The sequence below is a fragment of the Aythya ferina genome, assembly GCF_964211825.1.
Source record: "Aythya ferina genome assembly, chromosome: 1".
Lineage (NCBI taxonomy): Eukaryota > Metazoa > Chordata > Aves > Anseriformes > Anatidae > Aythya > Aythya ferina.
In genome coordinates, this window is record NC_140296.1 from 81,900,364 (window position 1) to 81,925,807 (window position 25,444).

The 25,444-nt window shown below is 36.7% G+C and overlaps 1 protein-coding gene across 2 annotated transcripts in view; it reads right to left on the bottom strand.

The window, feature by feature from the left end:
• Positions 1 to 6,832: 6,832 nt before the first annotated feature.
• The window catches only part of RPS6KA3 (ribosomal protein S6 kinase A3), a 72,763-nt gene continuing 54,151 nt past the window's right edge, over positions 6,833 to 25,444 (bottom strand). Inside the window, exons 11-22 of one of the 2 annotated variants that reach the window (XM_084535372.1) lie at positions 24,876 to 24,964; positions 24,548 to 24,612; positions 24,342 to 24,444; positions 23,779 to 23,903; positions 21,673 to 21,795; positions 19,390 to 19,479; positions 14,974 to 15,132; positions 11,338 to 11,499; positions 11,077 to 11,153; positions 9,848 to 9,965; positions 8,328 to 8,468; positions 6,833 to 7,281 (exon numbers count right to left, since the gene is read on the bottom strand). In XM_084535372.1, the coding sequence (XP_084391498.1) occupies positions 7,159 to 7,281; positions 8,328 to 8,468; positions 9,848 to 9,965; positions 11,077 to 11,153; positions 11,338 to 11,499; positions 14,974 to 15,132; positions 19,390 to 19,479; positions 21,673 to 21,795; positions 23,779 to 23,903; positions 24,342 to 24,444; positions 24,548 to 24,612; positions 24,876 to 24,964 (1,375 nt within the window). In that variant the 3' untranslated portion in view covers positions 6,833 to 7,158. Of the gene's footprint in view, positions 7,282 to 8,327; positions 8,469 to 9,847; positions 9,966 to 11,076; positions 11,154 to 11,337; positions 11,500 to 14,973; positions 15,133 to 19,389; positions 19,480 to 21,672; positions 21,799 to 23,778; positions 23,904 to 24,341; positions 24,445 to 24,547; positions 24,613 to 24,875; positions 24,965 to 25,444 lie in introns of both variants that reach the window. The other variant, XM_084535371.1, reaches the window with a different exon arrangement.

Consider the following 25,444-nt stretch of genomic DNA (forward strand, 5'->3'; position numbering starts at 1 on the left):
GCTCGGGGTTAGGCTGGGCATCGGTCAGCGGGTGGTGAGCAATTGCATTGTGCATCAATTCTTTGTACACATTCTTACTAGTGGTACTATTATCATCACAGTTATTGTTGTTGTTATTATTACTTTCCTGTCTTAATAAACTGTCTTTATCTCAACTCAAGAGGTTCACTTTCCTGTTTCTCTCTCCCATCCCAGAGAGGGAGGGGGGATAGTGAGCAAACAGCTGTGTGGTGTTTAGCTGCCGGCCGGGTTCAACCACAGGAAAGGGAAGGTGAGTTGAGTCAGTATGCAGAAATGAAAGCCGTACAACTGGCCCTACAGATTGCTGAAAGAGAAAAATGGCCAGCACTGTACCTCCACACTGACTCATGGATGGTGGCAACTAGAAACAGTGGCAGTAATGGAAACAGAGCAGTTTCCAGCTGAGCAGTCCTGGGACCGCATCACGTCTCCCACCAACCCCCTAGATCCAGCAGGATGGGGGTGGGCAACAGGTGGGGAGGGGATATCACCAGGGCAGCTGACCTATACCCAAGCAAAGGGATATTCCATGCCCTGTGGTGTCACACTCAGCAATAAGAGGTGGAGAAAGGTAGAACAGGGGAGAGGTGGGCTGTCACTGGGAAAACATCTGTCCTCCCGAACACTGGCTGCGTGTGTTGAGGCCCTGCTTCAAGGTCGTGGTCATGCATCTCTCATTGGTGGGAAGTAGAGAGTAATTTCTTTCCTCTGCGCTTCCACACAGCCTTTATTTTTTTCTTTAACTTTCCTTTCACCCCATTTCCTATTGTCTCATTAGTTAAATTGTTAAATTGTTAAATTAATCGGATTTCTGCAGCCTGCTGTTAGGTAAAAGAGGTTCAAAGAGCACCGCTGCCTCTTGCAGCCGCTGCTGCTCAGGAGTGCTGCTGCCCAGCTGCAGGGGCTCAATGCAGTGCCTGAGGATCCGGGGTCTCTGGCCAGGCTGGGTGTGCTGGCTCTGGCTGGAACGGTGTTAACTTTCCAGCTTTCCCTGCAGCAGCCCACACAGTGCTGGGCTGTGCGCTGGGAGCTAGGACAGCGCTGGTATCACAGCGGTGCTGTGCCTGCTGCTGAGCAGTGCTGGCACCGCATCGGGACTCCCTCCAGCTCCCCAGGGCCAGCAGGCTGCGCGTGGGCAAAGAGAGACCAAGGGACATCACCAGGGCAGCTGACCTAACCCAAGCAAACCCAACCGTGCCATGTGCTGTCACACTCAGCAAGAAAAGAAGCACAGCACCTCTGGGCGCCACGGCTGCCTGTGTTTCATTGGGTGTTCAAAGGGAAAATCCCCACTGCACACCCTGCAACTGCTGCTACCTGGAGTAAGTGGGTAGCATTAATTTCTCAGCAGGCTAGAACCCGCTTGAAGCCAGCCGCCCAGCAATCCTGGAAGAGATCATGGACTGGCCAGAGGGCAGGGACTTCAGAGTGCCGACAAAAAGGTAACGCGTGCCAAAGGGGCACCACCACACAAAGAGTTGCCAGAAGACAGAAAGCAGTAGGTGTTGTTCACTGACGGATCCTGCCGTGTGCTAGGGAGCCATCGGAAATGGCAAGCTGCTGTGTGGAGTCCCACACTGTGAGTTGTGGAGGCCGTGGAAGGGGAAGGGGAGTCGAGTCAGTATGCAGAAAAGAAAGCCGTACAACTGGCCCTACAGATTGCCGAAAGAGAAAAATGGCCAGCACTGTACCTCCACACTGACTCATGGATGGTGGCAAATGCTCTGTGGGGGTGGTTGCAGCAATGGAAACCAAGCAACTGGCAGAGCAGAGGTAAACCTACATGGGCTGCTACCCCGTGGCAAGATATTGCTGCTCAGGTAGAAAACCTGGGGGTAAAGGTACGTCAGGTAGGTGCCCACGTGCCCAAGAGTCGCCCTACGGAAGAACATCAGAACAACACAGAGGTGGATGGAGCTTCAGAACTTGAAGTGGCTCAGGTGGACCTGGACTGGGCACGTAAGGGTGAGCTGTTTGTCGCTCGATGGGCCCATGAAACATCAGGACATCTGGGGAGGGATGCCACATACAGATGGGCTCGTGATCGAGGCGGGGACCTGACCACTGAGGCCATCACACAGGTTACCCATGAGTGTGAGACCTGTGCTGCAATCAAGAGAGCCACGAAGGTAAGGTCTCCCTGGAACAGGGGGAGATGGCTAGGGTTTCAATATGGTGAGGCCTGTCAAATTGACTATATCGGAGCACTCCCACGTACCCTCCAAGGCAAACGGTACATACTCACCATGGTAGAAGCAACTACTGGGTGGCTGGAAACATTACCTGTAAAGCATGCCATGGCCTGAAGCACTCTCTTGGGCCTGGAAAGGCAAGTGCTGTGGCGTCACGGTACACCAGAGAGTATCAAGTCTGACAATGGGAGTCATTTCCAAAACAATCTTGTCACCTCCTGGAGCAAGAGGCATGGCATTGAGTGGGTGTATCACATCCCTTATCACCCAACAAGAGAGACCAAGGGACATCACTAGGGCAGCTGACCTAACCCAAGCAAACCCAACCGTGCCATGTGGTGTCACACTCAGTAATAAAAGGTGGGAAAAGGAAGAAGAAGGGAATGGTAGGCTTTCATTGTGAAAACTTCCGTCCTCCTGAACAACAGCTACATGTGTTGCAGTCCTGCTTCAAGGACGTGGTCAAGCATCACTCATTGGTGGAAGTATAGTGTTACTGCTTTTCTCTCTCTGTGCTTCTGTGGGGCCATTGCTTTTTTGTTTGTTTGTTTTTCCTCTCCCCTTACCCTTTATTTAAACATCCTTATCTGAAACCTTGAGCCCTTTGTGTTGTATTTTCTCCCCCTTCCCCTTTGAGAAGGGGGAGTGAGAGTGTGGCTGTGTAAAGCTTAGCTGCCCACCTGAGTAAAACCACCCCAGTATGCTGCAAATGTAGTCTAGTGTTAGTGATGGGCACACACAACGGATTTATAACTGGGCAGAACAAATGACTATCCAAGAAAGCAACTTGTAATATGTTTGAAAGTTTATTCATAGTAGAAATTTCAATTTCTTTTGAAGACTACAAAACCTGCCATTAGACAGGAGTACAAGCAACATTATCTCTCCAGAACTGTTCATAGTTATATCTGGACCAGTTCTGATTACACAGTAATAGCATGATTGGAACATTTCCTAGATCAAACTCTGAATAAAACAATCATTTAAAGTATTCAGTACATTTTTTTTAACTAGCATTTCAAATCTATGACAGCAGTGCCAAGCATCTATCAGATGCTATTGTAATGGTCTAGAATAAGGTACAATACCACTGACTTCCTGGAATAGTACCTTAGACTCACTCACGTGCCATGCTGAGAAAACTAGTATAAAGTATGATTGTATAGAATTGTAGAAAAATATTTTATCTGTGATTTTGTCATTTTTTAAAAATGTTTTTAAGTAGACTCCCCCCCATCTAGGTTGCAAAATAATTACATCCCTCATAAGTACACCTTCCCTTTGATTAGGTCAAGAGTATCAAGATAAAGCTAATTTACATCATTTTCATAAGTGAAAATTCATCCATTAACCACTGCTGCTTACTGAGGACCAGCATACATTGAATCCTTTCCTTCCAGTAATAAAAAAGCACAGCTTTAGTTGGTACACCACATTTACAAAAGAAAAACAAAAGAAAAAAAAAACCCGGACACGCAAATCTATTTTCTTATGCCCTAGACTCTTTAGAAAAAAGGTTTTAAATATTCCCTTGAAAAATTCCCTATAAGTTTTATTCATAATTACTGTAACATTGAATGAAGAACTTTGCCCTTACTAGATACAGATGGCATTAAATGAGTATTGCAACTACTCTCTCCCCCGCTGTTCTCTCATGCTCTCAAGTACAGTAATTTCACACTAAAAATAGATGATGGGCTACATATAGGAAATTCACCTGCATTTCTATTTTTATTATTTTATTTTTTTTTAGATCCTCCAGAACTTGGTATCCTGCTATGCTTTGTACCAAGCAGCAGTCCAGCAGGGAATCTAACAGTGTCTCACCCGTACATTCTAATAGAAAGGTGCTAGGATTCAAAGAAGCATTATGTGGATTTCTTTACAGCTTTTAACAAACTGCAGCTAGAAAACCAAAAGTAAATGTGAAAGTTGTGAACATAGATCCAAAAATGGAGGAAAGGTATAGAAGCAAGTCTAGCCTGTAAAATGTACTACCTGCATAGATGGGCCATTTCTAACTTTGTTTAGAAAGCAACTTTGAAAAAAATAGTGGATCTAGACTTCAACACATCTGATACTTCATCATCATACACTAAACCGTCCTGTTTTACTGACATCTAAATGTTCATCCTGTGTCACTACATACAAAACAGTAGCAATATCTGTCAAATCTAGACTAAATTATCAGCTTACTTGAGAATGTAGATAACCTAAAATGCAGGAGTTGACATTGCTTGGCTATTTGACTCATGACCAGTGAGCATGAGAGCTACAAAAAATGGCTGAACTAATGAGATTTTTATATTATTTTAACATGGATAATTGCCAATAGAGAAGCATCTTAATGCTTCCTTTCAATCTGTTCTGTGCCAGCTATCTATGCACATTGAGAACATGGGAGAAACTCCTTCCTGAACTGGAATACTATTACCAACACATTAGCAAGTACTGCCATTCCTTTACTTCAACAGTATCACTTTTACATCTTGTTTATTGACTAGATATGACAATATTCAGATTAACACTTTTAAAAACAATTCCAGAAGGCATGATTTCTAGGATTTGGTAAGTCTGACTTACAGTCACTCATAGAACTGAAAATACATTTTCTGAAAAGTTTTTTTTTTTTTTTTTTTTTTTTTTTTTAATACCTCTGAAACTGCAGACACTGTCAAACAACAACAAAAAGTCAAGATGGCCTTTTTCTGATACTAGTTAAAGATGTTTCTTGAACAAAGGGTAGATGCACCTGTACAGCTGAAGTAAACTTCAATGCTAGAGCACCATGTAAGGGAAAACTGCTAATTGCCCTGAAGAACTGTGTGTTTAAGTTTCTGAGATTGATGGTCATTAAGTATCTTTGCTCCTAAACCAATTCCTTAGCCATTAAAGGCAATATATGAAGAACACCATGCATGTAAAAGCAAAAAATATAAATAAAAAAAATACATCTTTGGAGTATTGATGAAGTACTAGATCTGGATTTAGGGAGCCTGATTTTCTAGCAGCTTTGCCAAATAAATGAGATCAGCACTGGGACAAATTATCATCATGGATTAAATATTTAACAGATTTTTAAGAAGGGAAATGAAATGGGATCCTTTGCAAGTTTAACAAAGGGAGTTTTCCCAAAGAACTTGGGAAAACTTGTGTCAGAAGGAACATTCTCACATTCACATAAAGCAAATCTGTGGTGTTGTGAAGATGATTTCCCCTCTGATGATTTCAGGGAAAGCAGCAAATTAATCACTATAAAAGAAATGTTATACTACTAATCAAGAAAACACCTTCTCATGTAAAATCACAGCTTTTACTTTTTCAATTGTATTGGTTCACATAGAGATGTTCACCTGGACCTACGTTTTTTAAAGCTGGAGGTCCTAACAACCATTTTCATATCTGGATCAAGCTGACGTAGCACAGTATTTTGGTGGAGTTGGGTACTCATCCCAGTTCAGACACATTCCAGCGTGCCTTCTCATTTGGGCAATTGAGCTTTCAAGACCAGCTATCAAGACATGTCTTTAACTACTGAAGATACGAGGAGAACAGAGCATTAAAAGTTACCATTAGTATTTAAAAACAAGTCTTCCACCCCTATTACAAATTTGCTTTCAGCTGTGGAAAAGTGAGAACACTCATTTCTGAACAGTTTTGCTTTACCCAACCTGGAAAAATACTATTTTTCATGGTAAATTACAACGACCTTTTCCAATCCCAGACAGATCAGCATGATTCTCTGTGTTTTGTTTAGGCTGTCACTTAAAATTATGAGAAGTTAACTGGCAGAACATTGGATCCATCAGTTTTCCAGCTACAGTGAATGCAGTTTAAACCTGCTTTTTCCGGGCTTATTAGTGGACATTATTTTGCTTTCTCTTCAATGCTGCCTTTCTTCTATAATACCAACATTCACTGAACAAATCCTCTGCAGCTTAAACAAAAAAGTCACAGAATAGAGCTAAAATATTAACAGTGGATTATAAGAATAAACAATATAGAAATGTCCTCTATCCGAAAGTATTTAGTAATGATTCCTGAGTCCAGAGATTAGATGGGGCAAAATAAAAGGGAGGAGAGGAGGAACAGAACACATAGTGAGATATGGAGCAAGTTATCTTTTCTCTGGGTTATATTATCTATTGTATATATAGTATGGCAAGAGATCCACTGTTTAAATTTTGAATACTATAAACAGCATCCTGGTTTTTATAACATGACATGCAGTGTCAAAAACATGGAAATGTAGAAAAAACATAGGCAAGGAGAAATACATATTCATAGTATTACATTCAATAGCTGTTTAACAGTCAGGCTTCTTTTAGAGCTGTCCAACAATGCTGATTAATCCAGGTGAACTGTTTAATCAGACTTAATTGTCAAAATGGTTAATAATATCTAAGTAAAACAAGGCATGTATACATTAAAGAAAACAGCACAGAAATGTGCTGCTCATGAACTGTTTACAAAAACATACAAAATGTTGGATGGCACAAAGTATATAGTGCTAATATAAACAGATCATTTAAGCTAAGTGCTTAACATAAACTGTCCATCTCTACCTGTAACAAAGAATATGTTAGGGGACAAAAAATATTCCTTATAAAAAATAATGCTATGTGGTGCAGAGTGCTTTATTCAGTGTATTTTTGACAGAGGTGGCATTTGTAATTCTTCTGGTTTATTCAATTGTGAACATGATCATTTTCATCGTGTTTCCACTTGTCACTCCATTTGAAGCTCCAGTAAGATCAGTAACTTGCCATCAACAGTTTTTAAAGCGAGAATAGATGAAAGCAGTAGCAGCAGCAGGAGCAGCAGCATTATAGGTACCAGCTGGGACAGAGTGTGCTTGCAGGTATCTGTCAGATATGTGCTACCTGTCGCCATGATTTGTGCTATCATCTTATACCATGGTACCAAATATCTGGGTGAGGTCACTTCACAGGGCTGTTGAGGTAATTTTTTTTATACCTCTCCTCTGAGCAAGAGTAGAACGGCCAACTGGCTCCAAAACCGGTGACTGATTACGATTCAAAGCAGAATAAGTCGCTGCCATTGCACCCTGTTGTGAGAATGCCAAGGGGGAAAAATGAGAAGATTGCATTGTGAGTGATGCATTTATTATAGATAACACAACATTAAGTATTAGACATTCTGAACAAGTTTTAACTTTCAGTCTATTTTCACCTACGAAACAGAAACACACCACTGCGTTACTCAAATAACAGCAGAATTACACTACAAAACTCACATATAACAAATAATTTTCAGATCAATCTGAAGTGATTTTATCCTGATTAAGAAAAAAACAACAAAAAATAGAAGGTATAAGAAATACTGCAAAATCAAGTTCTCTCTCCATGCTTTGTGAAATACTTGGTGGGCCATCTCTGCTTATAACTTCCATAACCTTTTCCATTTTCAACAAAATATTTAAAAATCACCAACATTATTCAGCACATAAGTTTTCTTACACTTTTAAAAACACAACATAGTAAGCCATGGGATCAAAACTTGCTCCACTTTCTACTTGTTTTTGGATGCTAGAAATTTCTAGTAACTGACTCAAACGGAATGTTAATTATATTTTTCAGATCCCTTTAAAGTTGCATGACAGTTGTTGTTGGTTTTTTTCCACACAAAACTGATGGGGTAGTGTGGAATACACAGGAGTAGAATTTTGAAAAAGTTGACTTAAAAAAAAAAAAAAAACACTTTAAAATTAGCTCAACTATTTTTCATCTCCCCTATAGTCACCTGACATTTCCACTTAGAAATTTGATTTTTTTTTTTTTAACTTCAGTTTCATACTGGTAAGTTTAACTTCCTTAAAAGTACAATAACTTTCGAACCTCAGAAAATGAGTCTTTTTAAAACATATTATACATGTATTTATGGACAGCAAATGTGCTCTTATGAAATCCTATTTTGTATATAACAAGATCACTTTATTGCTTAAAGCAACTTAAATCAACAATTGTAACTTTTAAACAGTATTTAGAAAAAACACAATCTACAGTAACTTTACATGTATGTCTTTAAATTTTTAATTATTTTCTTTAGAGTTATTATGGCTAAACAGAAAAAAATGAACAAATATCTGCTTGCCTTCACTAAATGTGGAGCATCCTGCCTGTTCAGCTGGTATTGAGGCAATTGGTCACAGTGAACTATCCAGGGATGGCTAAGAACTTGGGCTGCAGTCAGTCTTTGATGTGGGTCAACATGAAGCATTTTTGAAACAAGATCCTGTCAATAATACACAAGGAGTCAATGCAAGTAACAGTAAAACTTCAGCTTTAAAACTTACTACAGTTCAAAATTGAAAATTTTAGTAGTATAAATGTAGGTTCATAACATCCATTTGAAGCAGCTAAAAAGCTGCTGAGCAGTACCTAACACTACATCTTTTAGTTATGCAACTGAATGGACATTAGGCAACACAACTTTTTTCCCCCTGTACTCAGCTCTGGTGAGGCCGCACCTCGAGTACTGTGTTCAGTTTTGGGCCCCTCGCTACAAGAAGGACATCGAGGTGCTTGAGCGGGTGCAGAGAAGGGCGACGAAGCTGGTGAGGGGCCTGGAGAACAAGTCCTACGAGGAGCGGCTGAGGGAGCTGGGCTTGTTCAGCCTGGAGAAGAGGAGGCTCAGGGGCGACCTTATCGCTCTTTTTAGGTACCTCAAGGGAGGCTGTAGCGAGGTGGGGGTTGGCCTGTTCTCCCACATGCCTGGTGACAGGACGAGGGGGAATGGGTTTAAGTTGAGCCAGGGGAGTTTTAGGTTAGATGTTAGGAAGAACTTCTTCACTGAAAGGGTTGTGAGGCACTGGAACAGGCTGCCCAGGGAAGTGGTGGAGTCACCATCCCTGGAAGTCTTCAAAAGACGTTTAGATGTAGAGCTTAGGGATATGGTTTAGTGGAGGGCTGTTAGCGTTAGGTTGGAGGTTGGACTCGATGACCTTGAGGTCTCTTCCAACCTAGGAAATTCTGTGATTCTGTGATTCTGTGAACTGAGAAATAAACAACCGAGAAAATAGATAATCCTTCCCCTTGCTTATCTTCCCATTGTCTAACAATCTTTCAGCTCTGCATGTTGAAGATTGAATTGTAGTACTTCAACAAATAAACTACTCAAATCCTAACGGAAGAGTATGAGATGAACTGTCTTGTGTAACTCTGAAGAACTCACCCAAACAGAAAAACGTGAAATACGTTTCTAGCCTGAATCAGTGGGGCACATTCTAATATTTTTAGTCTCCCGATTTAGATTTTCTGAATGATTTTTTTGAATGTCATTCTTCCACATGAAGTATCATTACAGCATTTTGTGACACAGATGGTTGCACACCTATGTGAAATGCTGATAAAACATGATCTATTTCTAAGACAATTGTTAACAACTATAGTATAAAGCAGCCCTAATTTTCTTCCTACATGCAAGTGACTGTTGAAACACAAAAGGATCTTAAAAACTTGTTAATATATAAGGGATCAGCTCAGTATTTTGAAGTAACAATAATAACGGATGAAATGTATCAAATCATGTATGATATGATATATACATTATTAGCAACACATTATATTGAAATCTATTTCTCATCCCCCAAAGGAATAAGCAAATATACTTGCCTTTGCTGTATCTGATACAGTATTCCAATAACCACCGCTGAGAGAGAACTTCCCACTACCTATTCGGGCCAAAATCTCCTCTGGGGTATCATCAGGACCATTTGCAAAAGGAGTGTAGCTATTTAAACAAACAATTTCAATGTTAATTACTTCCATAATCTGGACCTCAACTGTTACTATAAATTATTACAATATTCAACAAGTTCAACATAATTATAGGCAACAGATAGCTAAATAGCTGGAAGAGCATGTATTCTTAACAGGTATGAAAATGCATGACACTGACTGTTCTTACCATATGTATTCTTTCTTTACTGGTTCTAAGAAACCTAACTATTGGTGGTTCCTGAATTACATAAAGTAGTCCTTAAACCTTCATATCTTAGTGAAGTAATAAAGCTATTATACAATGAAATGTGAAGACTTCATAGTGTATCTGAAAAAGAATACTGTTTTCATACAAAGGTGTAGCAATTTTACTTGCTTTGCTATAAGCATTCACGCTGCTATCAGAACATCCAAAACAAAAAAGAATTATATGTATATTTAAAAACAAACATATTCAACACTTCCTTTAAGAGTTAGTAACATTATCATTATTTGAAAATACTGCAACGCTGCTAAAAAAAAAAAAAACAAAACAACAACAATCCAGCATAAAAAGAATTTATCTAGCAGGTGCAATGGCAGCTATCTTTTGAACTTGTGGAGCTAGTTTTGAACTTGTTGAATTAGTTATTTGTCATCTTTTATATACATCATGTCTGTTGCATACAAACATTTCTATAGCATTTATTATATCATAATTGCATCACTTCAAACTATTCAACAGCTGAGTTTTGCCCACAATCATGCTTCAAAGCACTGCAATTATATTTGCAACATATTTCCTTCAAAATATATGCTGCTTATTCAGCTAATTTTCACATAAACAACCAACTCTTACTCCTAAATCACAATAAAGCAGAAATTAAACACCTGAAGTAGATGTGACATGAGGAACTGAGAATTTTCCATATCAGTTCCTGCAAATTTGGATTCTGTTAAAGGCAAAACATATTTAACTTCCACTGCAGTTGAAGTTGAGAATGATCTGTGTCCTACTGTCCTGACAAACACCTTCAATAGTGGGCTTATACATGTATTTCTTTTTGTTTACATGCTTATTTTCTTTTTGCTTGCTATTCTAAAGTAAAGCAAGCCAACAAACAAAAAACACAAACTCTTACCCAGTAAGCATAGTATAAAGCAGAACACCAAGGCTCCATATGTCACATGCAGCGTCATAGCCTTGCCTCTTTAAAACCTGAGGGAGACAAATATTTTTTTCTGCAAAAAAATGCTTAGATTATGCAATAACAACATTAAGCTCTTAGATGTTTAATGTTCTTGAAGTGATTTCACTTGTTATACAAGAATGAAACAAACACCTAACTAGCAAAAAAAAATCCTATCAAAGAAATCGAGGCATTAGTTATCCTGGTATTTACCTCTGGTGCAACGAAATTTGCTGTATAACATGGAGTCATCAGAAGACCATTTTCTGCTCGTAGTTGTTTTGCAAAGCCAAAATCACAAATTCGAATTGATTCTGGATTACCAGATTCATCAACATAAAGAATATTGCTAGGTTTCAGGTCTCTATGAACAACCTGGAAAAAAAACAAACCACAAAATACAATAAACTTAAGAGGGGAAAGCAGTTTCTATTGTAATCATCTATTCTGCTATTTAATTTCAAACTCATCAGTAATCACTGTCAGATTTCTAGCGTCTAACATCAACTGTAGCATTCTGACACTCAGTGGTATCCAGAGTAGTGCAATTCTAATGTGAAAACTCCACCCCACCACCAACAAACCCCAGCAAAACCACAAACCAAGATGTTTTGTTCTAAGGGGCAAATGCATGTATTTGCATTTTAACATGTACCTATATGTTAAATATACATATCTATACATATACATATGATCTAAAGAGTCTCACATACCTAGGAGTCTCTATATCTATAGGTATATGAGACTCTTTAGATCAGAACCTCTGGCTATCAATACCTTTTGCAATCATGGATGTCCTTAGCTGATGCTGAGCCCCTGTGTCACATAACCACACACCAGTTATTGCAGAGAGGAATAACATATACAGAGAGGAATAACTCTCTGTATTCAATTCTGATAAACTAAATTAACCTCAGTGCAAACATTTATAGCCAAACATTAAGGAGAGTTTTTAATACAGCTCTGTCAAAAAATACAGATATAATTTTCAAATGGACTAACATTTCATAAAAGCCTATACTGGTTCCCCTATGGTTGTTCTGCATGCATTTGAGGCGTAAAACACTTGATAAAAAAAAAAACTATAAAAGCTGCCAAAGTTATAGCAGAATCTTATCTTCTCTGAAGCTATGTTGCAATACTCCTTAATAAAACCTGTAAAGTGTAAGGACAATCTTTGAAATCAGATGACCTGTTACACCTATTTTCTGCACAAGACAAATTATCTTAGAAGTCTCAAGATGCATTGCTCTCTGTAAAGAAAAGAGTATATATGGCTCTAGACAGTATATTGGATTTGAACATCTTCTATCAGGAATTTAAGTGAACCTACTATGAAGGCCTTAATCTTCCTGATTGTCCAATGTATTTGATTAATATTAAACACAACTTTTCATGATTAAATTTAAATAGAAAGCTCTTTTATTCTTCAAAAAGATTGTAGTGGAACATTCTAAGGATGTAATTACATTAGAATGAGAAGATATCCCAAAGTTCCTAAAAGTGATATGCAGAATCAGAAGCTATGTTTCAGGAAAATAAGACCAAGAAGTAAAAGACTGCAGAGGGTCTGCAAATTGTAAAGCCACTTACAATTGAGCCTACTTACTAGAGACTTTTTTTTTTAGCACATGAAATTTGCAATTCCCAGACTTAATAAAATACATAAAATTACAAATGTGTCTTTGAAGCTGAAAAACAAAAACTGTCTTAAAGAATCAGAGGTGGCAGACGCTAAGTGAAAAACCCTGGCTTGAGATCCCAGTTTATGAAAGAAATGACTCCTGGTAGCCCTCATTTTCTGAACCTTAGAATCTGTTTTTGTCTAATGAGTGAAATATCCCTCAGTGTTCCAAGAGGCAGGAAAAAAAACACAGTTTTAATCTAGTTGTGCGCTTTTTTTTTTTTTTTTTTTTTTTTTTTTAATATATGCTAAACAGGGTTGAAAGGAAGTACAAAGATCTGTGGGTTTGTCAGACTGCTTCTAGAAAGAGTCCAAGTTTCATTTTTCTTGGGGGGAAGAACGGGAAACAATTAAGTGCAAGGAAGAGCAAGTGTTAACAGTCTAGTTCAAATCGAAACCCTAAATATTATTAAGGAAACATTTTTTTTTTTTGTTAGAATAACATACCTTCTTGTACAAATCTGCTTTCCCAAGGGTGAATTTTAAAAATGTCAGATTGTTTAGATTATATTGACATTTTGCCCAGAAATAACACTATTTTACAGCAACAGTAGACAGCAAAAACAATATGCAGGACATTTCAGTTCTTTATTTCTTAGTATCATGTTTTTGATTATCAGTGTCAATCATTACCAGCATACTCCAGATCACATGATACTTCCTGTTTATGCTTTTTGTGATGTCTATTGTGCTAGCCCTTTGTTGTTTTATGCAAGCCCTTAACACATTTAAAATGGTTTGGGTAAGAGTTAGAAGTATTGCTTAACCTGAAGAGGAGGATTTCCTTCCTTGCTTAGCTATGTTTTCAGCTCAAAAGTATCCTCTGCATGTCCATGAGGAATGTCTTTTGGGAAGGGCTGCAGAGACAGCACACATCCAGAACCTGTCAAATCAGATTACTAACACCATAGTTAAGTGAGCTCCTCTGGTGTCCAAAAAAAATGTGATTGGACTTTTCCAGGCGAGAATTAGATAGACTACTGAATAGACTACTATTTAGCTATCTGACAATCTTTCATGTTGAAGTGTACTTATGATAAGCAGACAAAGTTTCCATAAGTTTCAAAGAGCATGTAGTACAATGAAAGTTAAAATGCCAGTATTTACAAATACCAATATTAAACATAAATGAAAAAAACCTCCCAACCCTCTACTTAAAATTCCCAACACCCCTATTCAACACGAAGACACTGGGCTTTTGTGGCCACGTGGTCAAAAGGAATCAAGTTATTATTTGTTTCTGTACAGAAGTTAAGGTTTATTCATGTCTCAGGTGCTGCTGGCCAAAGATTCTAAGCACATACAGGATCAAAAAACTACTCATAAGCAAGTGCTTGAATGAAGTGATGAATCACACAGTAAGATACACCAGATAATTCTGATCACAGGTTTTCTGAAATAAGAGCTCACAGAAAAGTGCGCTGAAGTATCCTGTGTTTCTTAAAATAATGTGAATACTACTCATTCTGAAGCTTCTTTTCTTGGATAATAATAAAAATAGGTGTTATTAACTTGTCTTTTTCCTTGCACCCTTGCTTTCTGCCTTTTCTGTCCTACTTTTCTCATTTACTTAAAAATGCAACAAAGCTTGCCATTCTTGCCATGCAATTACCACACTTGCCTTCTCTCTCTGAACTACTTCCTCTGTCTCCAGATTAATATCTTGAAACATTAATTTTCTTTTTCTTAACAGTTTACTACAACTTCCTGATGCTATGGTGCAGGAGTTACAAGTCAAACTTCAGAAACAAGAAGGGGAAGAAATTTCAAGAATAACAGGTGGAAAATAATAGATGTTCAAAGTCTGTAACAGCATGAGGTTGGGACTACAGTAGATCCCATCACTAAGCAACAATGCTGGCCCCAGCACCACTTCTTGGCTTACTTCCTCTCATATTCTATTAGTCATTATCTGCATATTCCACAGAACTGCTCAGAGACTGTATGAAGGACAAGAGAAACCATTGTGCCATCACTGCTACCTGGACATGTACATGACTGATGATGAATGTTATAATTGTAACAAGACTTTTCTATTGAAATGTAATAATTTACCAGAAATTACTTAATTACTGTGAAGAAGAACATGTAAGAAATTGGGTTTCTATTTCTGAAAGAGAAGAACATTTGCATCTTTAAGCATTTTCTCTGAGGTGAAAACTTACCCCTTGAGCATGGAGGTATTCAACTGTTTTTGTTATTGTGAACAGAACAGCACTAGCTTCTCGTTCTGAGAAAAATTTTTGCCTAAGAATTTTATCCAGCAGCTCTCCTCCTTTCATAAGTTCTGTTACTACATACACATATTTTCCATCATCATACACCTGCAAAAAAAAGTACATAGAGATGTAAACTTCAAAAATGCTGCTTCTGTTTCTGTGAAATGCACAGAGATAGTGCAGGAATGTCCACAAACTTTTTCCTTAGATAAGCCACTTCAATTACTTTTCTCATATTTCTTACCCCACGCAGTATTCACACATCGTTCATCTTCAGAAATAAGCACAAAACAATCTACAGAAAGGTGCTACAGTAATGAAGTAACTCAAAAGTATTGGCACGTAAAAGTTTTAAGACAAAAAAGGTTGAGTAACATGTAGTTGTCCTCAAATAGCTGCATACATATTTAATAACTGAAACATTAAACCAGACACGGGAAAAATCAGAAAAATAAATGGAAATTAATCTAATTAAGCAAAACTAGAGCCAATTCTAGAAGCAATTATTACACTAAATTGCAAATATGAACGGAGACCATTCCAACCAACCAGTCAGAAAAACATTGACCTCAAGTAATCTGTGTACAATGAAGTCAATGTATACAAAACTGTTATTTAAAAACACACAATTTATACATAGTCCTTCACATAAAGCCTACACCAAAGTCTAAAATGAATACACACATGCTTTTAGTTATGTAAAATATTTGTACATAGCTTTCATCTTCTCGGGTAACAATAGTTGAGAGGTTATTTACAGTACCACCAGAGGGCACTACAGACTAAACTATAGCAAAACACATTTTAAACATTTAATTTCACTTTCTTGGAGTTTTGACTTAACTCAGAAATTGTTTTTTACTGTATAGAAACCTTTCACACTCTGTTCCTTGTTGTTATTTCAATCTATTTTTCATGGTGATGTTGGAATTGTTCTCTTCTGTAATGTGTGAGAAATAAACACTAGCTTGTGTTTAAGTAGAAACAATTATTCAAGTTGTAGCAAAATAGATTTAGGAATAGATAACAGCTAAATTAAGCAAGCTTTTATTCCAATTCCTCTGTCAAATTATCTGGCAAATACATGCTACTAAGCACTTCTAATAACTACAGTTTGGTTTCAGTCTGAAAATTCAAATTTTCTAAGCTTATAAGTTTTTGTTCTCTTTACTAAAAGGATTATTTTCTCACCAACTACAAAAAAGAGGAAGAGCATTAGATAAGTCTGCAGGCTTTCACAAGCTTATGATCTTAAGATGACAACAACATGACAGGTTTTTAAGTTCTTCTTTAACAGCAATTTGCCCCCCATTACATATAAATGACTAATCATCTGAATGTGTTTAAGATTTGAAATATTACACAGGTTTAAAAAGTAGGATTATATAATTCTAAACAGTAAAATGGTGTTTTAGCTTGCCTTTTTTATTTTTTTTAATATTTTTTAAATATATATATATATATATTTAAATGCTGCCTCTAATCCCAGTATAGCATGAGGAAACAAGTTATTTCATTTGACGCTGTGAAGCACGCACATCTCACTCCTGCAGGGGAACATTTGAGCAAATCTGCATTTGGCTCCAACATTTGCTAACCCTTGCTGGCCCTGCTTTGCTTGAAGGAAAACAAAACAAAAACACACCACCAAAACAGCCCTCAATCTTTCTCCTTGCCCTGATCTCTCTAATCAACTTAATTCCAGGAAGCTGTTTGTACCAAATAAATACTCTTGAAGTTTCCTTCACCATCAGGTGCACTGCATTATGCTGAGATCATAAATGCACTGTCAGTTTTTAGAATGAATTCCAGGGACACCCCAAAGATCAGTCTGTAAGAAACTAGAGTGAAAACCAAAAGATGTAGGCAACTGAAGAAAACAATACAATGGAGAGAGAGAACACCGTTTTCATAAAGTGAGATAAGGTTTCACATACAATATTTGGAGGTGGTTTTTGTTGTTGTTGTTGTTTTTTGTTTTGTTTTTGTTTTTTTTTAGTCATAAATAAGCACTTAAAGAGGAAGACTAGATATACTGCATTCAGGATTCCAAAAAGCTTCTGAATAGATTATTCAGCCAATGTTTTAAATAAAAATGGGCCAGAAGTTCTGTTACAGAACAGTATTAGGCAAAAAAAAAGGGAAAATACATATAATGGTCTGGCACAGGAAGTTCCTAGGCAATGGACTGTTGGAGGCTCTGTGCTTCCTCAGTTCTTACACCGTTTCCTAAGCATCCACTACTAACCACCATCAGAGGCAGGATATTGGATAAGAGCATTTGATTTAGCACAGTATAACTCCTTTTGTTTATGTGCTGTGTAACTGAAAAAAAACCACTGATAACAATCGGAAGGAAAAACCCTAGAGGATCCTGCACTGCAGAAAGAATTCACTGTTCTGAATATCCATTGTTTTAATCCAAACACCTTACAATTAAATTCCATTAAAAAAAAGGTCAGGGAAAAGTGAGAAATTCCATCTTAAGTTAAATTCAAATATTACTGCTTTTTTTTTTTTTTTTTTTGGAAGACAAGAAGAAAATATTATTTCTTGCAAAACAGTAATTTCCAAGACATGCACTTAAATGCCAGAAAATTTGTTTTAAAATTTCAGAATAGAAGTAATTAAACTTTGATGTGGAACTGATTGAAAAATTTAGTTAAATCAACATTAAATTTTATTTACATAACATGTGGTATTCCACAATGAGTTTGAGGTCCAATGGCCTACCCCTCCTTATTCTTTCCTCTGAAAACATTATTATGGGACATGCAAGCAATCTGCCCCAAGCATCTATACGAAAACTTAAAATAATGTTAAATTCATACAGTACAGGACATTATACAAATTCATAATACATAAGATTCCTATGTCTCTTTCCTTGCACTGGACATAATTCCACCAGCTTTGCCTGTGGAATTGCTCTGAAGTAAAAGTAAGTGAGAATTACAGTCATTTCTCTTCTCCTTTGTGGACTTGAGTTTTTTTTTTTTTTATAGTAACCTTTTGCACTTAGTATATTACTGTTGGTTGAACGAAAGATGTCTCCTACTGGAAGATAACTGAGAATTATGAAGAATTAATCACAAAGGAGAATGATCTGGCATAAGAGGCAACTAGTCAAGGCTGCCTGGGATTCTCAAGTACTTACCAGATAAGTACTTGTAATTTCCTGTGTTTCTCTTCCTGCCTGAATAACTACCTTTCTTACGAATTTAGTTAACAGACAAACCTACCACGCAGCACTAAAAGCAAGCTGAATGGTGATGCAGTTTGTGTGAACGTGGTTGCTCTCAGGTTGTATAATTGTCCAACCACATGAAGCAGAACAAAGCGTGGCCGTAATTGTGATCATAGAATACCTGACTTGTGATCCCCAACATGCAATGAGGTATAAGCTTCATGGTTGGGTACTTTGTGTATGTGACTTATTTTGTTGTCCCAAGAAAGGGTCAAAATACGTAACAATAAACCAGAGAAATTATTGTAGACAAACTCTTGGGAGCATTCTCCAGTACTTATTTCCACAGTATTTACAAGCTACTGTTTTAAGGACTTCAAAATATCCGAGAATCTGCCTCCAGTTCAGCTTCCTGGAAATGGCTAGCTCTGTTTTGATTGATGTTTGTTTTTTTCAGGGACCAGAATACCTTCTTGCAGAGTAAAAAATTAATTAAGCATATGTTTTAATCAAAGAAATACAGTTCTCTTTCTGTTAGATAATCAGAATCCAGTGCTCATTATGAAAGAACTCTACCGCCTGACTTGTTATTCTTCGGGTTTTGTGGTTGAAGTGTTTCCATGGTCAGAAACACAACATGGGAAAAAATAACCAGATGCAAACTTCCATACAACGACTGGATAACGATATTGCGTAAAGAAAAGTGATACGAAGAGGTTTTATCCAGTACTAAATGCTACTCATTACTGTCCATGAAAACTGCTTTGGGTATTTATGCTAACCTCAAACACTCAGTACACTATTATGTAAAAACAAAAAAATTGCTTTTGACTAAGGAAAACAAAGGTAGGTTCAAAGCTAAATGAGCAATCAAAAACCTTGCTTGTGCCTTTAAAAGTACAGCCAATGTTAAAATGAATTGTGTGCTAGTTTTTTTCAATGATGAATTATTTGGCTGCTTAAGCCTACACTGTACAAAAATATGAGCATCTTTAAAAGATGACAATGAGCCAACTCAGTAAAAAAATTGGATATTGTTGAACAAATGGTATTACAACATTTTATTATTAATTACTGAAAATCAATAACAAATCTGAAGCATGTAGTTTTTCATTGCTCAATTAAAAAGTAATATGCAATTGTAACGTACTAAGGGATGTCTTTAACACATCACTTACATCTTTTAGAGTAATAATATTTGGATGCTGTCCATAGCGCAGAAGGATTTCAATCTCCTCTGTTGGATCTCTTTTACTCTTGTCAATGATCTGAAAGAGCAAATAGACATGCAGACATGACTCTTTTTGTGAATATTATGTAGTGCAACACTTCGGTGTGCTCATTAGCAGAAACACATCAGCAAAATTTATCATTATTGGCAAAGGGTATGGAATATAACCAAAACCAAGTTAAATTGGGATAGCGAGACATAGTGAAGAAAGTTGGAAAAAGGTGCAAAGATCTCTCAACTGAATACAATTTTGGTGGGTAAGTGATCTGATCCCTCAGGCTGTGATAAATTATGCAAGGCTGCTTAGTGGATGAGACTTCAGTCACCCACCATTTAATAAAATAGGAAATTCCTGACCTGAGATACTGGTTTGACAATGCTAATGAACTCCCAAAGCTTTCCCAAAGCTAATCTCAAACAATTATTTAGTGCAGCAAAAGACAAAGAAGGAGAGTAAGGGAATCAAAAATAGGAAGAAGGAAAGAAAGCCTAAAGTTAATTCAGACAAACATTCTATCATGAAACTTCATTTGGATCTCTGGATGCTTGCTATTAGGCTCAGAAGTACTACGTGCGAAAAAACAAACAAACAAACAAAAAAAAACCAACCCACATTATTTGGCCCTATTTACAAAGTATTCTTATTCATAAACATATAAAAAGTCCTTCTCCTTTTTCCTCCTTCTGAAATGTATAATTTGCTCTAATATCTTATGCCTTCTTCCTCCTGACATCCTACAGCCCTTCTGCTAGCAGTGTCATACTAACATACTGGACACTGATAACTTAATTCTTTGTTTCATGATCCCTTGAGTGGAAAAAAGCCACAGAGACAACAGATAAAATAAATGTTACAGCTTAGAGAATTTATGTCAGTAATTTTCTTCCAGTTTCAAGAACTTACTCTAAATCGCAAGCACAGAACTCATATCTGTTCCTGGCTAGAACCAGGATAATGACAAGTATGTGACTACCAAATTGAATTTGGAGACTTTCCAGTAGACAAACCGTGTACAAGGATACAGAAAAAAAAAAAAAAAAAAAGGCTAAATTTATCTTTGCATTTTACATATGTGAGTAGTCAATTGTTCAACAATTCAAGTAAAGAACTGCTTCATAGTACAAGAGTAGAAGGCTCTGGGGAGACCTTATAGCAGCCTTCCAGCACCTAAAGGGGGCCTGCAGGAAAGCTGGAGAAGGGACTCTTTGCCAGGAATTGTAGTGGTAGGACAAGGAGTAATAGTTTTAAATTAAAAAGGTAGATTTAGATTAAATATAAGGAAGAAGTTCTTTACTGTGAGGGTGCTCTGAGGCCCTGGCACAGGTTGTCCAGAGAAGCTGTGAATGCCCCATCCCTGCAGGTGTTCAAGGCCAGGCTGGATGGGGCTTTGAGCAACCTGGTCCAGTGGGAAGTGTCCCTGCCCACAGCATGGGCGTTGGAATTTTGTGGTCTTTAATGTCCTTTCCAACCCAAACCATTCTATGAGTCTATGATTTAAATATTTTTTCCCTTCCATTTTTAAAGTCTGCTAACCTATACTTCTGCATGTTAACTATCCAGCTCCACAGTGTTATGATGAAAGACAATAAAAATAGATTTCTTATTGCACTTCTGTGAATTCCATGGATTTCAGCAATTAAGAATTCAATGCCTTCAAAGAAGTGTTATAAAGCCTGATAGAATAACATTGAAATAACATTAGAATCCTTATTAAAAACCAGCAAACAAAGAGATGAAGTTTATTCTGGAAGGTACACCACTATTATATATTATTATATTCAGTGTCATAAACTAGTATCTATTTGGCAATTTATTAATCTACTTTGGAAGCAAAACAACATATAAAATTACGTTTAAATAAAAGCAATCTATTATATCTTTTTAAGCGATGGAACAAAATGTAAGCTTTTTCAATGTACATTTTCTACTAGAAGTAGTCATTCAACTCCCATCACTTTTATTGTAATTACACATAGGTGTTTCAAAGACTGAAGATTGCTTTTCATCTCCCGAATCAACACAGATAACAAAACCACAGCAATTCCATACAAAAATCTGCCAGTAATTATTCTATTTGCTTGATAAGTATAATTCACATTAGCATCTCAAATCTCTAGATATTAAGAAAATTAATTTTCTGTGTTCTTTATGGCAAGTACATCTACAATAACTACGTCTATGACTCTAAATCCTGAGAACAGTCAGTGTGTTTTATAACAAAATAGTTACCTTTACAGCATATTCCATGTTTGAAGCTTTATGAATACATCTTTTGCAGATAGAGTAAGACCCAACACCAATATCTTCTTTTACTTCATATCCATCGGTAAACTGAATGCTGTTCCTGTGCAACTGCTACCAAAATAACATTATCAATTGATGAATATTCTAAATATGTATAAATATAAATATCAGTAACATGTTTTTGAATTCCTACTGATTTGCATCAAATTTTAAACTGATGGTTACTGTGATAAATTATATATTAGATACATTACAAATAATGCACACTATTTTCCAAATTTACAACATAATGTTTCTGGTTACTGATTTATTAATTTAAAAATAGAAACTCATAGACAAAAGATCTGAGGACTACAGCTAGTAATAAAAAATAGTTTCTATTATCTAAGTAGATGAATGTTAAAGTTTTCTTTACGTGTCAAATGCCAGCTAGAAATTTCAGATTATATTCAATATGATTAGATTAACTGGGATTTTCATGGAACACTCAAATTGTTTCACAGAAACAAAGAGCATAAAGGAGAAGTGTTTCACTCTCGGAAGGAAATGGCGATCTGGTATAAGGAGTTTGTGCAAAGGATGCAAAGCATTTGCAGGAAACCATCTGGGTATCCTGCAGCAGAGAAAAGAGGAAATAAGAGTGAGGAAGTGGTTGAGGGGCACAAAGGAAGAACAACAGAGAAAGACTTTTACAAGAGAAGGAAACCATATACGAAGAGAAAGAATTTGATCCACAGAACTATGTGGGAAAGAAGGAGTACAATGAAGCCTGCAGAAACTGTTAGCAAGACCCGAACTTCTGGACCAGAAGTTATTCTGATGTGTATACTATATCAAACAGCTTCTTAGATCCTCTTCTGTTCTAAAGAACTCTTGAAATTTAACAGTTTATCACAAATGAAACAGGTAATGAGCACAAGCAAGAATATTTCAACTATTTGAGACACTGTATGTGGACTAAAGAAAAGCTATTTTGGTTATGCATAGCCTGTTAAACAAAAACAAAAACAAAAAAACAACACAAAAACTTCTCATACACTTACAAAACATCCTTGCAGTGAAACTACAAGGAAATCTAATCATACAGTATACTATTATATTCCTACCTGTACACCATTAAGAAGTTTTCACCACAATTTAGACTACCAGTTGGTTTTCATGACTTAGTCTTCCTCAGCAGTCAGGTATTAAAAGCAGAAAAAGGAGGTGGAAATAGAATTTTTACAGAGGTCTTTCATTTCCCCCCCCTTACATGCATCTACTTTTGTTCTGCTTACTGCAAACTCTCCACTGCTGAAACACGCTTTTAAAATGACCTCAGTCTTATATGGAGTCAAGGCAAGCCTCTCCCCTATTCTAGCATGAAGTCACCCTTTCTTGTCTCACACAGGATTGTGCCTAACCAAAGCTTTGTTGTTTAAAAATAAGCAGCATCAGAAGTAATGGAATGTATAAAAATAGTGACACTTCAGGTTATTAAAATTAACAACCTCACAATAATTAATATGGGAAACCATTCTATATCAGTAGGAAGCCAAAGCTTGTGTGTACTTTAACACTGACTTACACGATGCAAAAATAGCCACCAAATGTCACAGATTAGCACTTAAAATAAAAAAGTACCTTGGGAAAGACTGAATATAACCATAGTTCTAAAATACATAGCAGTCTAATAACATCCAGAGAGACTTTACAGTTGTGTTACAGTGCTTCCTACCTGCACTGCCAGAACCAATATTGTGGGGTGTAGGGGAAAGCGATCAAGATGTCTGTATTCCCCTTTGGCTTATAATAATGGCTAGATATTAAAGAGCAATTACAATTCAGATGACAGAATGTTTAGAATGTTTTCATTTAAAGGGTTGAAGACCGTTCACACTCACAGCTGCTGAGTAACGAAATAGGTCCTGCACCTTTAGAAATCTTGTTCAGAAAAATAATCCAATCCTTGCTTTTACTGAATAAAAAGCTGATAATGACTTTGTCATGACATTTTATGATGAAGGTAAAACCCCCTCCACCAAGAGACAGTAACACTGTTTTATTAACTTTTTAATATGTTTATTTTATTGTTAAATTTGATGTACTCACCTGGACAATTGAATGCACTCCAACTGTCTGCATTGATTGGCTTTCATCATCTGATGCAATAGCTACAAAACTAAATCCACGAAAAAGTTGATGTGCATTAGCACTAGGTGGAATACCAGGCGAATCTGAAAAACATGTCATCTACTTACAAGCACAGTTTTTAAAATGAAGAGATTATGTCTATTCTGAAGAGTAAAATACAACCTTATTCTATAAAGCACACAAACTAGAATTTGTAGAAAGTTTTTCTCAGGCCCAAAATACAAGTAAGTACTGAATTGTTTTGCATATGCCATGCATAAACACCACTGATAACTAGCTACTACAAAGATCATATTATTGTCAGAATATTTTGTAAGTTAAAAACTGCAGAAAATCTGCAGAAAGTGTTTACATATACTAATGTATGGATGAGCATATTGTTGTTATATTTATGGAGGAGTAGTAGTACTCAGATTTGGTAACTGCCCACCAACACCTACAAGAACAAGATGCTTTACGTAAGTTGAAGAGGAACAATGTTTCTAATTTCTGAACACATAGATTGGTTCTTCTCTTTTTACCTTTTGGAGTTTTAGCTGTAAACTCAGGATCAAAATAAAATGTATCTTCTGGTCTGCCAGTTGCAGGTTTAAAAGGAGGATGAATTTCTCTCCTGTACAATTTCTACAGAGAAAGATAGCCCAGAATGGATTAAAAAGTTGTATGACACCACCAAATACTTTCTAATTAAGAAGCTTATTAATTTTATTTTGAATTAGATACTCACATTCCAATCTATTTTGGAAAAAAATGGATGTCTCTTAATTTCTTCAACTCCATCTGGACCTGCTCCTTTTATAAGGAAGAAGTGATTTTCTTAGTCAAAAAGAATTACTAGCAGAATTATTATTTCTTATTACTACTTCATTAATTTTAGAAACGTGAATAGCAAAAACAGTAATATTCTGTGATCATTAGAAAAGCAAACAGGCTAACTATGTTCTTGCTTCAAAGCCTGTTTTAGACATGAAACTGCAAACTTATTTAGTCAATCTAATGTCATTCATGTTACCAGAATTATGATCCAATTTAAAATATTCTATTAAAAACTTTACCTAATCTGTTTGCTGGGTTTCTTTTGAAGAGCATTCGCAGAAGACTCTGTGCTTCAGGACTCAAAAACTGGGGCATTCCAAGTTTCGCCCTATAAAACAAAAATAATTAATAGCATACAAACATATTAAGGTAAGAATTAACTTTGCACTTCTCCTGCCCTTTGTCATTCAACAAATCCAAATCACAAAAAATAGCATCACTGAGAAATTGCCTTCAGACATCAGAAACAGGGTAAAAGTGCTGTCAGTCATGTAAACCTGTAATTTCATTTTTTTTTTCCATTTTGTGTAGTATAATATTTTCAGTAATGACTTGGGAACTTACACAGAGGATGTAAAGTGTTAAAAAAGAGGTAAAAAAAAGTGGTAGAAAAGAATAGTTACAGGATAACAGTTTACAAACTTGTATTTTTTGTAATCCATTTTGATTGCAGTTTTAAACAAGTGACATCAAGTAAGCAGATCCATTTGACGGTATGATAAAACACATCTTAGAAGGTGTAAGAAAAGCACCATGTATGACATATACCAAAAACACCTGGGCAAAACAACGGAAAACTTGAAGATAC